This window comes from Podarcis filfolensis (genome assembly GCF_964270895.1).
Source record: "Podarcis filfolensis genome assembly, chromosome: 8".
Lineage (NCBI taxonomy): Eukaryota > Metazoa > Chordata > Lepidosauria > Squamata > Lacertidae > Podarcis > Podarcis filfolensis.
In genome coordinates, this window is record NC_139611.1 from 79,598,774 (window position 1) to 79,617,730 (window position 18,957).

The 18,957-nt window shown below is 45.0% G+C and overlaps 1 protein-coding gene across 1 annotated transcript; it reads right to left on the reverse strand.

Moving 5' to 3' along the window:
• Positions 1–349: 349 nt before the first annotated feature.
• On the reverse strand, positions 350–4,137 carry LOC310769078 (cornifelin homolog A-like). The gene is made up of 3 exons (XM_083628165.1): positions 3,983–4,137; positions 2,076–2,212; positions 350–674 (listed from the first exon to the last, which is right to left on the reverse strand). Exons 1-3 carry the CDS (start codon positions 4,104–4,106, stop codon positions 585–587), a joined length of 351 nt encoding a protein of 116 aa, XP_083484291.1. The 5' UTR covers positions 4,107–4,137; the 3' UTR covers positions 350–584.
• Between the last annotated feature and the right edge of the window lie 14,820 nt (positions 4,138–18,957).

An 18,957-nucleotide genomic window follows, 5' to 3' on the forward strand; every position in this document is an offset into this window, starting at 1 on the left:
TGAAACTGTTCTTAACCTGAAGCACCACTTTAGCTAATGGGGCCTCCTGCTGCTGCCGCGCCACCGGAGCCCGATTTCTGTTCTCATCCTGAAGCAAAGTTCTTAACCTGAGGTACTATTTCTGGGTTAGTGGAGTCTGTAACCTGAAGCGTATGTAACCTGAAGCATATGTAACCTGAGGTACCACTGTATATGAGTCCTTTATTAGACAGACAGGAGCAGGCCAGGTTGTCCTTTCTTAACCCCCTGGCCACTTGGCACCCCTAAGTCTTCTACTGGGCCAGGGGATCACACTGATTCTCACTTAACCCGTTCTTCCAAAAAGACAAAGACAGCCCAGCTCATGCAGTTTGAGACAATGATTATTTTATTTTGACACAATTTTCAAGGTGGGATGACCGCAGGGGCTGAACAGAGGAGAGCCGTATCTTTTCCTCTTTCCTTGTGCAAGGACAATAGGTCTTTTGCTCTGCAGTTGATACGCTTCTGGGTTCAGAAGCTGGCCTCCGTCCCTCACTGCCATTGATCCAGCTACTTCGTTCTCCCTGCAGGAGTGAAGAATGTCTGCCAGCTTCCCTTCTGCTTCAGTTCTTGTTCTTCAGCTCTCGGGCGAGTTGACAGAGGCCGCAGAATGGACAGCAGGCCATGACCACCCAGTCCTCACAAATGGAGCCCTGGGTTTCGGAAACAAAGAGGCTGAGTTAAAATGGAAGGTCGGGGGCAAGTGAAGTTGTGTAGCTCCCAAGAGACAAAACTGGCTTGTAATTGAGACAGAGGCTGAAATTCCTAACCATCTAGGGATTCATTTCGGCCAAACTCAGGCAAATCAGCCTCAGAGCTGGTTCAGCAAAGGCACACCGCCCACACATTGATTATTATAGCACTTTTAAAAAATTGCAAGAGCACTTTACTTTTGAATATGCAATTGTGTTTCCTGTTCTCGTGAGCAAGGTTCATTTTCCCAATGAGTCCCAAAGCAATGATAAAAGTCAATTCAAAAGCAACATCCATCAGGAAAATAAAGGGCACTTCACTTGGGGCATAAGAGAAAACAACTTAGGTGCCAGGCAGGCCTCTCTGGGGAGGGTATTCCAAATACAAGGGGCTACCACAGAAGAGGCCCTCCCTTCCTATTAATCTCTGCCATCAAATACAGCCAAATGACTAGAATAAAATGGCCCAGGATGTCCTCATGCACATAGTAGCAGCGTAATATGCAGAAGTCAGCAAATAAAGCTTTTAACAAAAAAGAAACACATTGTCACTTGGTGTCTGCGCATCAAGCTGTTGCTAAAAGCCAGACTTCCAATGGTCAGCTGAAAAGTTGAGCAGCCCTAAGGAACTCTAATCATGGTAAGAAAACAAGCAACGGGTAGATGATGATTTACTACTTATACCCAGCCCATCCACCCCTGTTGTGTCTTCCTCCTTGGTAGGTTTCAGGTGCATAACTAGCTTGATAGCTACCAACATATTTTGAGTAAGGATGGGCAAATCTGTCAATTTTGGTTTGTCTCATTTTTTAAACGTTCCCAGTCTTAATTTCTCCACATTTCCACATCAGTTTGCAGGGCTTTTGTTTTTTGAAGTTGCTATGAAACTCATTAGCATTTTGATGCAAATTTCTCTTAATATAATTTGTATGCAGTTTTGCCTAATTTACACATTTTTTGCAAAGCAATATTCCCATACATAATGCATTTTTGTATGGCCTTTGCAGTAATATATGCATCTCAATGCACACCTTGCCCTAGTATTTGCATATTTGTTCACATTGCTTGAACTGCGTTGCAACATTCAGAGAAGTGCAAATTTCAAAGGCTGCGTTTTGGTTCGTGCATTGTGTCAGAAAATGCAAATTGGCAAGGTTTGCTTTTAAACATGAGCTTAATCAGATTCCTCCTCCGTGCCTAATTTTGAACCTATAAAAAGGTATTCATTAAAACAGACTGGGCTTTTCTTTTGGAGCAGAAGAGCAACTCCACCCCAACCCCAACCCTGGCCATCCCATCAGTTTAACTACCACCCCAACCCCTCTCCCCACACCCATCTTTATTTGACTTCCCACATCTCACCTCAATGTGGAATCTCTCGCGCACACTGGTCCGCAGAGCAATGATAGTACCAGGTAGGTATGGGAGGCAGCAGCACTCACCTGCCTGCTCTGACACACGGCAGGCAAGGATGCACGGAACGAAGGTACCACAGAGACCTGGAGGAAGGGAGACAGAAGCATTCTGCATGTATCCGGTGGAAGGCAAATGATTTCCAGTGAGGGCTCTGGAAACCAAGTCCTATAGGGGATATGGATATGTTTAGCTGGGAGAAAAGAAGGTTAAGGGGAGAGATTATAATCCAAAGAGGCTGTCAGGCAAAAGGTGGAGCAGACTTAAAACTATGGAACTTGCAATTGCAGGAGGTGGTGAAGGCCACCAATTTGGTTGACCACCGGTGCTTTCATAGAATCATGCATTACTTTAAGTACTGTATTTTTCCATGTACAAGACGATATTTCCCCCCAAATTTTTTAAGTTTAAAACTGGGGGTTGTCTTATACATGGAATGTTGCAGTTAATTATTTCTTAATTTTAGGCTCAAAAAATAGGGGGCGTCTTATACATGGAAAAATACAGTAAATGCATGTTTTTTGGGTTTTGTTGGCGGGCAGAATGGTCTGGGGGCTAGTTATTCAAAACATGTCTAGTTGCTGTACCGCTCTGACCAGTAGGTTGGGCCAGTTGAATTTAGAGAATTAAAAGGCTGTTTGGTGGAGACAGCGAGATAATAAAAACATCCACTTGGTGGCAGCAGTGAGGTTAAGTAGGAGGAGGGGTTAGCTAAGCTCATGGGCAGGCAAACTAAGGCCCGGGGGCCGGACCCGGCCCAATCGCCTTCTAAATCTGGCCCGCGGACGGTCCGGGAATCAGCATGTTTTTACATGAGTAGAATGTGTTCTTTTATTTAAAATGCATCTCTGGGTTATTTGTGGGGCATAGGAATTTGTTAATTTCTTTTTTTCCCAAAATATAGTCTGGCCCCCCCAAAAGGTCTGAGGGACAGTGGACCGGCCTCCTGCTGAAAAAGTTTGCTGACCCCTGGCTAAGCTGGTTTGCTTGCCTCCCTTTCTTTGCACAGTGCAGGTCGCACTTGCGTCCTGTGCTGTTACACCCCAGTTGCAGTCTGTCACTCTGACCACTACACATCACTGTCTCCCAATGCCTAAGCTTCCTGCATAAGCCTAATGCAGAAGATTCCTTCCATCGGCCTGTTTCTTCCTAATGCTTCACCTCATTCTTCCTAATTACTTCTTCCCCTGTATTTTCGTTTTCTTCCCAGTGCCGCTCGCCATTACATTTAGATGCTGAATCTGATGGCAGGGCCCGTGCTATTCCTAATTTCTGCATTGCCCCAAGCAGTTTTAAGTAACAGTATAAAAAAGGCATGCACTGTCCATGAGGGAAGTGCCATCTGTTTCGAAGGAACACCAAGTTTCACGGATATAGAAAAATCCTTGGGGGCAAGAGGGGGCCAAACAAACCAACAACAACCCAGTGCAGACGGTGCATGCTCAGTGGGAACAGAATGCTTTTTGACTAGTGGGCGGGGAACATACCTTGGGAGAAATGGGTAATGGAGTATCCTGGGAAAGGGCATGCCTGGCTGGGACTCTGTACCAGATCACTCCACACTGTAATGGTTTGCTGCAAGTGCCGGTAATAAAAATAGCCTCACGTATTAGCAACAACTGATCCCTCGCCCCTTCTAGGTTGGCTAACTTTTGATTTCAAGAATCTTTTCAGGGATGGCAGGCAGGGAAAGGGCAGCCCCGTGGATCGATCAGTGGCAAAACCTTGAGTTTCCTGGCTCTTCTGATTGCCTGACAGACAGCTCATTAGCCCTCCTTCCTTCTTCTCATGTACAGCCTACCACTTGAGTGGCAGAAAGGAACTGCTAGCTGCCAACACACACCCCAATTACTCACAGATGCCCATATCGGAACAGCAGTCACACAGGTCTGTATTCCAGGCCCCTTGGTTGCTCAAAGTGTAGCTGGCGCCAACAGCTTGTGGCTGGGCATCGATGATGAACTCCGTCTGGTAGGCCATGTCAGCTCCTGGAAAGTGGAGAAGAGAGGCAGGAGAGCTCCTGTTATTCCCCACCATCAGACCCAGGCCCCAGCTGTGGGATTTAATGTGCTTTGGGTAATGGTGAGCCCTTGGAACCAACCCACTCACAGACCTTCCGGGTGTCCCCATTTTCCAGGGACAGTTCCAGATTTACAGAAGCCGTCCTGGTTAATGATTTGATCCTGAAATGTCCCGCTTTTCTTTAAAGGTAAAGGTAAAAGTACCCCTGACCATTGGGTCCAGTCACGGACGACTCTGGGGTTGCGCGCTCACCTCGCTCTATAGGCCAAGGGAGCCAGCGTTTGTCTGCAGACAGCTTCCAGGTCATGTGGCCAGCATGACAAAGCCGCTTCTGGTGAACCAGAGCAGCGCACAGAAACACCATTTACCTTCCCGCCAGAATGGTACCTATTTATCTACTTGCACTTGACATACCTTCGAACTGCTAGGTGGGCAGGAGCTGGGGCCGAACAACAGCTCACTCCGTCGGGGGATTCGAACCGCCAACCTTCTGATCGGCTCTGTGGTTTAGACCACAGTGCCACCCGCGTCGCTATCACTTTTCTTTAGGACTTCCCTATTTTCATTAGAGAGGGTATGGAGCTATGCGACCCCCAAGCCAAGGAGTTAAGTAACTATACAACATTTAGAAGACATGTGAAGGCAGCCTTGTACAGTATAGGGAAGTTTTTAAATGTTTAATGCTTTGTTTGTTTGTTAATGCTTTGTTTGTTTGTTTGTTAATGCTTTCTAATGTTTGTTGGAAGCTGCCCAGAGTGGCTGGGGCAACCCAGGCAGAGGGACAGGGTATAACTAATAAAATTATCATTATCGTTATGGAACAGGACGTCCCTATTTTCTTCGGAGAAAGGTTGGAGGGTATGCAACTCACCAATCCTGGCCTGTATTTTGAGTTTTTTTTGCCAGCCCCCTCTCTTTATCTGCATTTAATTATAAACCATAGTTAAGCTTAATTGTGGTTGAAGTGTGAGTGTGCAGTCTGCTGCTCCATGGCAGGGGGGATAATGGCTGTTTCACTCCTTCCCTGCGCCTAACTGCACTGCGGGGAGCTAAGCCATGGTTTCGTTTAGGATTACATGCAAACCCAGGCTCATGGTTTGTTTCCCCCCAAACCATGAGCAGTAGGCCAAGAACAAACCATGGTTACAACTTGTGTTTTGCTTATAGTGAGACATAAATCCCAGACCTGTGGTTCTGATGTAATTCTAAGCTAAACCATCGCTTAGCACCCGGCAGGAGGAAGAATGAAGCAGCTACAATGTCTGCTCTGTTTCCTAGCCTTTAAACGATAGTTCAACTTAACCATGACTTTCAAATGCCATGCAAACCAGGCACTGCAACTGCGTACACACTCCTGTTTACTCTGCATCCGGTTGGCTCCCACTCCCACCACTTGGAAAGTGGTGTAAAGTCATGTCGTTCCTCAGCAAATGCTGCCTTTTGATGCATGCCCCCCCCCCCAAGAAACCACCTCCGATCCAAATTGAGAAAAAGTATGACCTAGCTGTGTTTTAAGCTGGTATTGTGTACGCAGCCTGTCTTGCTGCACATCTCCTGCTCATTTTTGTGGGGTTTGGTCAAAGGGACCCTTCCCCTGTGGATTGTGGTGGCTCGGTTCTATCCTGCTGCTATCTTTAATGGCCCTCAAAACAACTGCCTTTGCCTCATGGCATCTTGCTAGGGTGGAGGAAGATGGAGACCTGTTGGCATGGCAACAAGGTAGACTCGTGCTCAGATAGCCAATCTCTTGCGGAGATCCTTGTATGACCTCCTCAGGCTGTGTTCCTACAACCGCATCTGCTCAAACAGGCCCCAAACACCCGTTTTTGCTCTTGTTTGAAGCCACGTTGAGATGGTCTTAGCTTTTCGCCTCTCCTTGAGGGTTGCATGGAGACATTTGAGGCAGAAATCTAGCTTGTTCCCAGACAATCTGAGTGAGCATTTTGGGCAAGGCCCCAAATACAAAGTGGAAAAACTATTTCCAAACAATACAGGAAACGCCTTGAGAGGACAAGAAGCTCACACCCTCATAGCAAATATATATGCTCTGCGAAAGAATCTCTCTCTCTCTCTCTCCCTCTCTCTCTGCTGAAATCTGTGAAAGGAAGAGGTTGAGGATGAGGAAATTGGTCAGAGTCAACAGAGGATGCCTTCAGATTTTCACACAGAACCGCTGTGTACACACCATATATTTAAAACATATTTTCATCCCCCAAAGAATCCTTCTAAACCACTCTGAAAATTATAGCTCTGTGAGTGTGTGTGTGTGTGTGTGTGTGTGTGTGTGTGTGTGTGTGTCCTAACAACTCTTAGCAAACTACAGTTCCCAGGAGTCTTTTGGGGTTGTTGATTGTTTAAAGGGATACGAAAGTGTTTTAAATGTATCGTGCAGATGGGCCCTCTGAGTTAATTTGTAAGGAAAGCGACTAACAAATACAATAAATAATAATAAATATGGGCTGCTTGCAAATAAACCAAAAGACTATGGCCACATTCAACCATACATTTAAAGCACTATGATACCACTCTAAACAGTCATGGCATCACCCAAAGTATTCTGGGAGCTGTAGTTTGCTAAGGGTGCCGTTGGGCGAGACCCATTCCCCTCGCAGAGCTACAATTTTCAGATTGGATTAACAATTACGGTAATCCCTTTTCACAGGGAACTCTGATAGTTGTTGCTCTGTGAGAGGAATAGGGGTCTCCTCAAATCTCTCAGCACCTTTAACGCATTAGAGCTCCCAGAATTCTTTGGAGGGGAAGCCATGTTTGTTTAAAGAAGCACCATAGTGCTTTCAATGCTGGGTATGAATGTGGCCATGTCTCCAATTGTTATGTACTGAAGTTCTCACCCTGGGCCAGCAGGGGGGTACTGTAGATAGTTCAGGTCCACATATGCAAATAAGGGATCGAAAGTGACTTTCAGGGATTGGATAGTTACATAAAGTTGTTACAGTTACGTTGTACTGGAGCTCTATATAAGCAGGCTGGCTGAACCCTTCACTTCAGTTCTGTTCCAGCTTACTAATAAAGAGCTGCTTTGAAGAATCGCTGTGTCGTCTGATATGTCTACCCACTATTTAACACCAATGATCTTGCCTACAGGCGGCGCATATCCTTGGTAGTTCTAGCCCTGGGGAACATGTTACGCTGTCAGATAACGTGTGGTTTATCTGAAATGAAAAGGGACTAATGGCGCTGGAGGAAAATTAAGGGTGGAACTATAGTGTGTACAATCCAGCCATTATCAGGAGTTTCTGTCCACGGAGTTTTGATAAAAGAACGGAACTTCCCTTTCATGAGAGCCGGATCGGCTTCGTTTGGGACTGGGCCCAGAACAAGAAAATTATGTGGGAGTTGTGGATATAATAGTAATATACTCGAGAGGACTGGCACGGAACACCATTTTTAATCTGCACGTAAGTCAGCAGTTTATACAGCAACCCTTAGGGCATCTCTTCAAGTTACCTTTCTAAAAGAAAGTGTTGGCTGGTGTCCCAAGCAAGGAAATGTGTCTAAATTATTTACTGTCACCAGAGTTTGCCCTGGCACAAAGGATGTACTCAGGCCTGGAGTACATTTTTTTTGTCTTCTGTTAAGGACAAAGCCTGTGATAGTTTCATCCCACAACTGACTCCGAGAATTGCCGAAAAGCATATCCGTTTATATTTGCCAGATGTTTTTGTATTTTAAACAAGGTTGCCAAATTTTGAGCAGGGTCTCGATGCAGCCATGCCTTTGACAGAGAGGTTTTATCACTTTTAACTCCATGCTATTAAAAGCTACGGTTGCTGATCTCTATATGTCAAACCTCTGTTAAAAGGATAGTGGTGTTTCTGGCTGGACTTTTTTTTAATATTATTATTATTGCTCTGCTGGTAACCTCATTTTAAGAGATGTGGATTCATGAAGATGTATCTCCTTAGAGGAGGAAAAACCTCAGGCCACAATAAACTAGTTAGCCTCCAAGGTGCCACCGGATTTTATGGGAGAGAAAGTCCTGTTGAAATCAATGAGAATTAAGCACTTAACTGTGCTCAACTGCCACTGAAATCAATGAGCTTAAAAGTCCAATCCTAAAAACATTTACTTGAAAGTAAATCCCATTGATTTCAATGCAGCTTACTTCAAAGTATCTGTGCTTCAGCTCTCAACACAGTTTAGATTTCTTGGGACTGTAGTGCAGTTCCTGACTTCTGCATGGTACAGGCAGACATGAATGTATGTGCTCCTGGCATTTCTCTTTCAGGGGCTAGTCTACACGACATTCATTTTATTCTTTAAAAAATAGCTTCTACTGCACAGTTTTAGCATGTATAGTGCTTTACACCCACCCCACCCCCGCCGTTATTCTTTGCAATCAGGGCCAGATTTAGGTTTGATGAGGCCCTAAGCTACTGACGGTAATAGCTTTATATGTCCAGCTGTCCTTTGTCAACAACAAATTGTCACTGCTTTTTTGTGTTGAATATATGCTATATGGTAATTTATGGACCTAATACATATCTAAAGCCATTTGTACATGCAGAATGTAGGCATCCTATATATAGAAATGAGCAAACCAGTGATATTTTAGGGAGCAGGTTAGCAGGTGTAGCCCGTTACATCATAGGAGCCTAACACAATACAAAACAAAACACTGTTGCTGTATGTAGGTTTTATTTTATTTGTTTTCTATCTTATATTTTGGAAATGTACATCCAGTTTTTTTCCTTTAAATTTTTTTTGGGGGCCCCCAAGAGAGTGGGGCGCTAAGCTATAGGGCTTGTTTAGCTTATAAGTAAATCTGGCACTGTTTGCAACCGTGTCAAGAAGGCTACACACACCCCTTTGCAGGTACCGAAAACCGAGGGGTTGTGCAAGGCACACCCAGTGATTCATTGGGTGGGTTACTAGCTTCACAAAAGAAATTAAAGCAGTGACCTTTTCCCTCCGGGCATGCATTGGAATATTTTGCCTCCTTAGTTTGTGTGCCAGGCAGCCATTAACTGTGTAGAACCAGGGCCCGAAAAAGAGGTGGCAAACCTTTTCAATGGCTCAGCTGGGATTCAAACCCAGTTTTCAAGGAGTTCAGCCGCTGCACCCACCTTGGGGTGTTGTCCAGTATCCTTTTGTATCTCACTGCACCCAGTGCAGCTGGGTGGCTGTTTATCCATCATTTAAAACCAGTGTTTCTCAACTGGGAGTCATATGGCCCCCTAGGGGCGCCCAGGATATTCCAAGGGGGAAACAGGTGAAAATTGTGTAAATGGGGGGTCCATGGCACGAGTCTAGGGGGCTACAGAGGGACGTGAGAAGTGAAGAAAAGAGTGAAGTGACCAAGAATCAAAAAGAAAACAGAATATCTTAAAAGTTTCCACAGCTTTGGGATAAAGCAAATTTGTTTTTCATGGCATTTCCTACTTTGTATTTGGTAGAATCAGGTTTCAGTCGTGTGAATTACCATATTTTTCCATGTATAAGACTAGGATTTTTTCCTAAAAAATAATGTCAAAAATTAGGGGGTGTCTTGTACACGAATAGTGCCGAGGGTGGAGTGGCGATTGGTTGTTGCCACAAAAATAGGGGGCATCTTATACATGGGGGGGTCTTATAGACAGGAAAATATGGTGTTTACTCAGTCTAACGTGGAATTACCTTAACATAATGGACAGAGGTGATATTTGTTTATCACTCACAGCAATAGAACCGGATATTTTAAAAAGCTTGGTTTTGGTCATCAAGCACAAGGGTCCCATTGATCGAGAAACTCTTAAAGTATAAATTTTTATGTACAGTAATTGTGTAAATTATAAAAACTATAAATAAAACATGTTCTTTTTACGAAGAAAACATTTAACTAGCTACCTTTCTACTGGTAGAACAGAGAATTTACAGGAAGGAAACGAGATCAGAAGGGGGCCACAGTCGGAAAAAGGTTGAGAAACTCTGCTTTAAACAAAGGACAAAGCGGGCTGCAGATTTGCTTAAATTTTGCATATCCTAATATATATGGATGGGACGCAGGTGGTGCTGTGGGTTAAACCACAGAGCCTAGGACTTGCCGCTCAGAAGGTCAGCGGTTCAAATCCCCATGACAGGGTGAGCTCCCGTTGCTCGGCCCCTGCTCCTGCCCACCTAGCAGTTCAAAAGCATGTCAAAGTGCAAGTAGATAAATAGGTACCGCTCCGGCAGGTAGGTAAATGGCGTTTCCGTGCACTGCTCTGGTTCGCCAGAAGCGGCTTAGTCATGCTGGCCACATGACCCGGAAACTGTACGCTGGCTCCCTCTGCCTATAGAGCGAGATGAGCGCCGCAACCCCAGAGTGAGCCACAACTGGACCTAATGGTCAGGGGTCCCTTTACCTTTAATATATATGGATAAATGTAGCTGTAATTAAATCCTCTCATTTAAGCAAATACAATGCATCTCTGACCCCCCTGTCTTTCTTCTTTACAGAGGTGGATTCAAGGTACCTGATAGATGTTTTAAGAGAGCTCTGGGGTCTAAATGCTTTCAGGAAGGAGACTGATTTGCGAAGTGGCCTTCACTAGGCAAAAATAAGTGTGTGCTGGGGCAAAGTGTCCCAAAAGGGTGTCTTCATGGGAGGCCTAACGGTGCCCACCTGAGTCACATTACATCTTTCCACGAAGAAGATAACCTGAAGTCACTTCTGCAGGTGACTGGTCTCTGCCTAAATAGCCTGAGATAGCCGTGAGACTCCAGGAAACCCACAAAATATTCCTAGGTCTTTCACCTTTACTGGAGCTGCTCTTTGGATTAACAACACAGGTGTGACTTTGGCTTGTCAGAGGAGCATTTTTCCTACTATTGCTTAGCTCTCAGCCTGCTATTTATTTATTTCTGTTCTTTTTTCTATCTAAACCTTTTCCCACGGACTGCAAAAAGATCAAACCTCTCCATCCTTAAGGAAATCAGCCCTGAGTGCTCACTGGAAGGACAGATCCTGAAGCTGAGGCTCCAATACTTTGGCCACCTCATAAGAAGAGAAGACTCCCTGGAAATGACCCTGATGTTGGGAAAGATGGAGGGCACAAGGAGAAGGGGACGACAGAGGACCAGATGGTTGGACAGTGTTCTCGAAGCTACCAACATGAGTTTGACCAAACTGCGGGAGGCAGTGGAAGACAGGAGTGCCTGGTGTGCTCTGGTCCATGGGGTCACAAAGAGTCGGACATGACTAAACGACTAAACAACAACAAAACCTTTTCCCGAGCAGTCTTTTGGGGCTTGCAAGAACAGCTTCCTCCAAGGAAATAAATTTGTTCTTATCTGTGGTTTCCTCAAGCAAGCCAGGAACAAACCTGCACTGCAGGGAGATGGACTAAATGACGCTCAGGATCCCTCCCAACACTATAATTCTATGATCTCACCACAGTGGGGAAGACTAGCCAGTTCTTTGCCTGGGTGTCAGCTGTTGATGAGCAACAAAATTAAGATGTGATCTGGGCTGGACAGTTCTTCAGATAGAGGACTCCTTCATGTAAGAGGCATGGCTATTCTAAATGCAGTTCCACTGCTCTTTATCAGGCAATCCTGATCTCACCACTATCAATCCACTTTATGATACCTGAATCAGTTCCCACCCAGTTTTTCCAAGCGTCTTGAACTACAGCTCCCATCACTCCCAGCCGGCCCAGCTGAAGGTTGATCTACATGGTCAGACTACACCAGGCACCTCTCAGGAGTCCCTTTATGTTCCCTTCCTCAGGCACAGCAAACAACTGAGCAATGCTTGACCAAACAGGAACATTGTCCTTCCACCCATACTGAAATGCACACATCTCCTCAATATTCGCTTGGCTCAGACATTTTGCAGAAAACAACAGGAGAGACCTGTTGGGTTGTGATCGCCTAGCAACTGCAGACAACAAGCAAGCAAGTGGGGTTGTGGTTCCCAAATTGCATCCAGAATCAGTCTCCAGAATCACCTTCCTTGGAACTCTCCCATGGCAGCTCAGCTTCCTCGGGAGATAACTTGCTCACTGCTAGGACATTTCTCCTGCAATATGTTCCAGGGGTCTGCAACTTTCATGCAATGTGGCAGTGATGCTCACTTAGCCAGCAGTCTGCATGCACCAAGTATGTGCCCTAAACCCACCCCTGCAACATACAAGGGTTACCTGGCAAGCCACACAGGACATATCAGTGTGGAATCACAGAACTGTAGCATTTGGAAGGGACCCACAAAGGTCCTCTAGTCCAGCCCCCTGCAGTGCAGGAATATTTTATCTCCCAACATGGGGCTCGAACCCACAACCATGAGATTAGGAGTCTCATGTGCTACCGACTGAGCTATCCCAGCACTTCCCTCTTAAAGTAGAAAGTCAGAAAATGACTAGACTAGGGAAAGGGCATGTATGCATTTTCCATGTGCTTGGAAGCACATATGAGAAGTCTGAAGGGCAGCACAGAACAGTTTAATGCAAACCACCCCACCCCAAAAGCCATGCATTTGTCATTTAGGTTGCTAGCCTCCCCCTCACCCCAAACACCAGCCCGTCATGAATGGAAAGTTTGCTAATATTTCTGTGAAAGCTTTCCTTGCTCACCTGGTTTTTCCCCCCCTGGAACTTCAGGTTCTGTGTTGACCAGATGACTTTGGGTAAAGAAACAAGTTGGGTGGGGTTCTGTTGGTGCCTCTTATATATATATGTACTAGGTTGGAAGGGCGGGGAGTGGGGGGAGTAGCAATTTGCTGTGGGGAAGGAGCAGATAAGGGAGAAAACAGCAGCCTGCCTTGGAGCAATTTATTTAAGGTGGAGGAAGGGACCTGGAAATTGGGACATCTGGGAGGTCGGATAAAGTAAGTGGGTGTGCTTTGGGAAATAACTGTTACATACAACTTCACACTGGAAAGGGCTTTGGGTATCATTTTCAATAGCGGGAAGAAAGTGAGAAAGCTGGAATCTCCCCCCAAATGTAGCGTAACAGGAGACCAACCTGAGAAGTACCAGGTTGCAAACCGTCCTGAATGTTAAAGCCCTTCCACCTTTAGTTCATCCAACTGAGCTTGCTAGCCCAATTTAAAAAAAAAAAAATAACCAGGGAGTTCCTGATCTCTTCCATTCAGATATCCCTTCTCTCTGAGTTGAGTCAACTAGCTAGTGTTAAGGAAGAAAATTCCAGGGTGAGACGCTACTCAAAGGCCCAGCTCATTGGGGTGCAAGTCCCCCACAGGTCTATGCAGTCAGTAAAAGAAGGAAGTTCCAGCCAAGTAAAGGTAAAGGGTAAAGGGACCCCTGACCATTAGGTCCAGTCGTGGCCGACTCTGGGGTTATGGCGCTCATCTCGCTTTATTGGCCGAGGGAGCCGGCGTACAGCTTCTGGGTCATGTGGCCAGCGTGACTAAGCCGCTTCTGGCGAACCAGAGCAGCACATGGAAACGCCGTTTACCTTCCCACCCAGCGGTACCTATTTATCTACTTGCACGTGCTTTCGAACTGCTAGGTGGGCAGGAGCAGGAACCAAGCAACGGGAGCTCGCCCCGTCACGAGGATTCGAACCGCCGACCTTCTGATCGGCAAGTCCTAGGCTCTGTGGTTTAACCCACAGCGCCACCCGCGTCCCTATTTAAAGATGTGCCCCCCCCCAATGTCATTTCCGTAACACTAGCTTGTTTCAGATCCTGTTTTAAAATGATCAAAGCTTATTCTTAGGATGGAAGCACCTCTTCTCGCATCAGACTGTGGATCCTGGCATGTCAGGGGTGGAACTGTAGCTTAGCGTTGAACCACGATGCCCAGTTCCGCCCTTCAGGAAGTGTGGAAAAGACTCCTCTCTGAAATTCAGGCCACCAGTGTTTCTGAAACTCAGGTCCCCAGCCATTGTTGGACCACATACTTCCATCATCCCTAGCTAACAAGACCAGTGGTCAAGGATGATGGGAGTTGTAGTCATAGAAACATAGAATTGTAGAGTTGGAAGGGACCCCGCGGGTCAAATTGTCTAAGCCCCTGCAATGCAGGAATCTTTTGCCCAACAACAACTGGCGAGCCAAGTTTGAGAAACGCTGGTAGAGCAAGGATGGAGAACCCTTGCCCTCAGGTGTGGCTGGGCAGGTAGGGGTGGGGCTTTCTGACCAGGCCTAGGCATTGAAGGTTATCAAGTCCTCACCATCTGTTTATGTTTCAGTGACTAATCTAACAAGCATGGCTATAGTCTGGAAAATGAATAAAGAACATGCCCTACTTTTCCGTCTATAAGACTAAGGTTTTTTATTAAAAAATTACAGTGGTACCTCAGGTTAAGTACTTAATTTGTTCCGGAGGTCCGTACTTAACCTGAAACTATTCTTAATCTGAAGCACCACTTTAGCTAATGGGGCCTCCTGCTGCCGCCGCACCACCGGAGCACGATTTCTGTTCTCATCCTGAAGCAAAGTTCTTAACCTGAAGCACTGTTTCTGGGTTAGCGGAGTCTGTAACCTGAAGCGTATGTAACCTGAGGTACCACTGTATGTCAAAAATTGGGGGTCGTCTTATACAGTGGTAACTTGAGTTACAAACACCTCAGGTTACAAACGCCTCAGGTTACAAACTCCGCTAACCTGGAACGAGTTACCTTGAGTTGAGAACTTTGCCCCAGGATGAGAATGGAAACCGTGTGCCGGCAACACACCGGCAGCAAGAGGCCCCATTAGCTATGGTGCATGTTATTGGTGGCTGCGGGAAGGGCTGTTGTTGATTGGCTGTCACTGCAGCAATTGAGAGGGTGATTGGCGGCTTCTGTGGTTGAGGGGACAGACGATAGCTGGCTTTTGCAATGCGTGTGAGTGGCAGCGTAGGTCAGGTGGGTGAGTGAATTTCGGCAATTCCCCCTAAAAAAAGTATAACAGCTCTGGGCCACCCCCCTCCAAAAAAGCTCATTAACTATGGGCAATCCTCCCCTCAAAAAGCTCAACAACTCAGGAAAATCTCCCCTCATTTTCTTAACTTGGAGTCCCCCAAAATAGGGGGCGTCTTATATACAGAAAAATACAGTAGTTCTTTCGCACAACTCTCCCTTCTCACATTTCTCCTCCTGCCGTGAAATCATTTTGGTTTCGTTTCCAATGTTAAATACCCTTCAACTACCCCTTTCTCTTTCCTTTATTTTAAAAGTGCATTTTTATTTTTATTTTACAAACCTGCGGAACCCTAAAACCCTTGTTTGCTCTCATCTCCCAATGGATTCCTGTGTTGCACCTACCTGAATGTTTCCTAGGAAAGTAATACGCTGGCAAAGTATAGCAGCCTGGTATTTTGTGCCAATAAAATTGCCTTGGCAGAAATTGGAAATGAGCTTGTCTAAATCCTGTCCTAAAACACTCTGGTTCACTCATTATCGAAGGGATGTCACATGTAGCTGGCACCTACTTTTACCTCCTCCTTACACTTGTGATTGGCGGTTCACCTAAACATCCTTAAAACATGTGATTTCAGCCTAAGGCTGTGTATACACCTAGGCTGGATCTACACAGATATTAAAAAAAACGCTATGAAAAACCCACTATAAAAATATATATGCAATTTGCTGTTGAGCTCTACAGCCCCATCTCGTTTCACATTTTTATAGCACACTTATCATAGGGATGCGGGTGGCGCTGTGGGTTAAACCACAGAGCCTAGGACTTGCCGATCAGAAGGTCGGTGGTTCGAATCCCCGCCACGGGGTGAGCTCCCGTTGCTCGGTCCCAGCTCCTGCCAACCTAGCAGTTCGAAAGCATATCAAAGTGCAAGTAGATAAATAGGTACCGTTCCAGCGGGAAGGTAAACGGCGTTTCCGTGTGCTGCTCTGGTTCGCCGGAAGCGGCTTAGTAATGCTGGCCACAGCTGTACGCCGGCTCCCTCAGCCAATAAAGCGAGATGAGCACACAACCCCTGAGTCGGTCACAACTGGACCTAATGGTCAGGAGTCCCTTTACCTTTACCTATAACATCATAATTGCAGTTGTGTAGCTGAGTCCCTACATTTAAAGCATGTGAATGCCCCCCCCGCAAGAATTCTAGGAGGTGCAATTTATTCATCACAGAGCTACAATTCCCCACACTCATAAACTGTGGGATAAATTAGCCTCATAAAACCAACATGCTTAACTCTTATTGATACATGAAGAGGTTCAGGCTATAGAGTAAGCTGTCCTGCCAGGCTTAGCTAGGTCATAGCCCCTCACCTTGGGAGAAAGGGCTACCAGACTCTTTGTTCTCTCACTTCAACCATGCAAAGCCTACCAGTAAGGAGGTGTAAGCTGGGTGCTCCAGGCTTAGACCACATGGCTTAAGCAAACCATCTTTGTGCTTCTATACACATAATTTAGAAACACTTTCTATTTTGGAACCTAATTTATACTGCCTGTCATTTCTTGCTGTTGTATGGATATGCACATGAACCTGAGCTTTGAAGAGTTTGTAAGTAAACCAATTTTAACTTAAATAAATTATTATTATTATTATAACTTACCAAATGTGTGGTCTCCTTCTATGCTAAGGGAAGTGAGGAACTTTGGAAGCAACTTAGAAGGGGATATTTTAAAGGTCCAACACCTTATATTTCTACGCTTTACTTTGCTGCATGTTTTGTGATTTTAAATCTCTGCTGGGGTTCTCTAACCAAAGAGTACTTGCCCCAAACCTGGATCTAGGCACCCAGGGAATTCTGCTTTTGTTCTTAAACCATATTAACCAACATAAATTGCAGTTCCCAGGATTCTTTGAAGGAGGTAAAGAGCTTTAAACATATGGTTTGTACACAGCCTAAGAACTGAAAGGCCAGGGAAAGCCAAAGATAGATTTTGTCCAGGGTGCAGAGCACCCTGGGGTGAGTAGTTTTGTTGGGGCTGTGGTACTTGGGGTGGTGGTTGGGAATACTCTGGATAGCTCAGTCGGTAAATCATGAGACTCTTAATCTCAGGGTTGTGGGTTCAAGTCCCATGTTAGGCAAAAGATTCTTGCATTGCAGGGGGTTGGACTAGATGACCCTCGTGGTCCCTTCCAGCTCTACAATTATATGATTCTCATGTGCTGAAGACTGGATCATGCCCCTCCTTGAAAGTTTGTGTCCTTCTTCCAGCCATGCTGCTCCTCTCAGGAGGGCCCAATCCACAATTTGAGTGTCATGGGGCCTATCGCTATCTCAGGGCAGTTACAGATTTATTGAGAATGACCCCATCTGGAAGATGTAGCAAGGAAGTTCTGTGTCTCTGTGTTCCCTTGGAGATAAAAAAAATGTTTCTCTCCATGACCACCTACCCATCACCTCTGGGTTTTGGACTTATGCACATGTTATGATGGCTGAATGGGGTGTTTACCCAAATGACGGAAAGAAAGAAAGAAAGAAAGAAAGAAAGAAAGAAAGAAAGAAAGATGTGGGTGTTTGCTTCTTTTGGCTTTGTATATTGAATAAAAGAGCCGTATCAGAACGTACATTCAATTGAAAAATGACTTGCGCACCTTCTGTTTTCTTGATCAATGATGGGAGCCGACTGTGAAGAGACCAAATGGTGTTGTTGGAGTTACTTGTGAAAACATAACTTATTCGGAGAATCTTTGGGTGAAAATGCTGACTTCTTACTGAAACTTTCCCCCCTTTCATCATCCCCAACCAAACGTACAGCATCCACCATGGCCAACAAAAATAAGTTTGAAAGAAAGAAAAGGCCTATTGTTGCTTCCAGAAGACTCAAGAAACATATGCACTATATATTTCAAATTTAACGCTGCTATTTTAACGCATGTGAAACTACACATTCTCTGTGCCTATTTTATGGTTCCGTTTTTCATCTTTTAATTTCCGCCTGGTGTTATAATTGTTCTCTCTTATATACATTATAAAATGAAACAACAACAACAACAACAATAAACAACTTTTATTATTTATTATTGGTTTTAATAATAAAAAAAACCAAAATGACCACAAGATACTGATTGACTGGGGTGGCGTGGGGAGAGGGAGAACAGAAAACATGGGATGGAATGAAAATGGAATGAAGTGGCTGCTGGACCCCAATACCTCAAGGATCGCCTCTCACCATAGGAACCAATCCAGGCCCTGTATTCATCACTTAAGGTCCTTTTCTGTGTAACCTCTCGGAGGGAGGTGCAGAGGGTGGCAACATGAGGTTGGGACTTTTTAGTGGTGGCTCCTTGCTTATGGAATTATTGAAAATCTAAATAATGTATACAAAACACTCCAAATGCTGTAAATAAATCCAGCCTGATACAATCTCACTTTACACAGCTTGCTTTTCAGAAAATAAGAACAAAAACAAATCAAATCAAAGAAAGGAAAATCCTAATAAGTCTTCCAACATAGTATGCTGAAGTTCAAATTTCAAACCATCATTAAAAAAAATGTAATCTTACATACTTCAAAATACTTATATCTGTGGGCATTAAGGTGGAATGTCAGTTTAAAAGCTAAGCAACTAGTCTTAAGCTTGGTAGTTTTGAAAACTTATAACATTATTTGTTTCTTTTAACATTTATTTTCAACCAGGCTTTTGGCCTTTACCTTGAAGAGTTTTAGATCTTGTGGTTTCTTGTAGTGGGTGGGCTGGGTTGAGCTACCCTTTACATATATGGATAATATTTTGTTTTAAATGTATACTGGTGTCAGAGCTACCCTAGGTCCCAGCTCACAAAGGACCAACGCTGCTTCGTTGTTAAGTATAAAAGTCTTTATTGAAGTTCAGTTTCACTTCCAGAGCCGCAGCGCGCAGCCCCACGTCTAAAGTGTCAGACCGCTGATGTCTCCTCCCCCTTGACACCAATTTAAGATTCTAGCCTTGCTCCACCTTCTCCGCTGCTCCTTCCTCCTCTCTCTCCAGTGC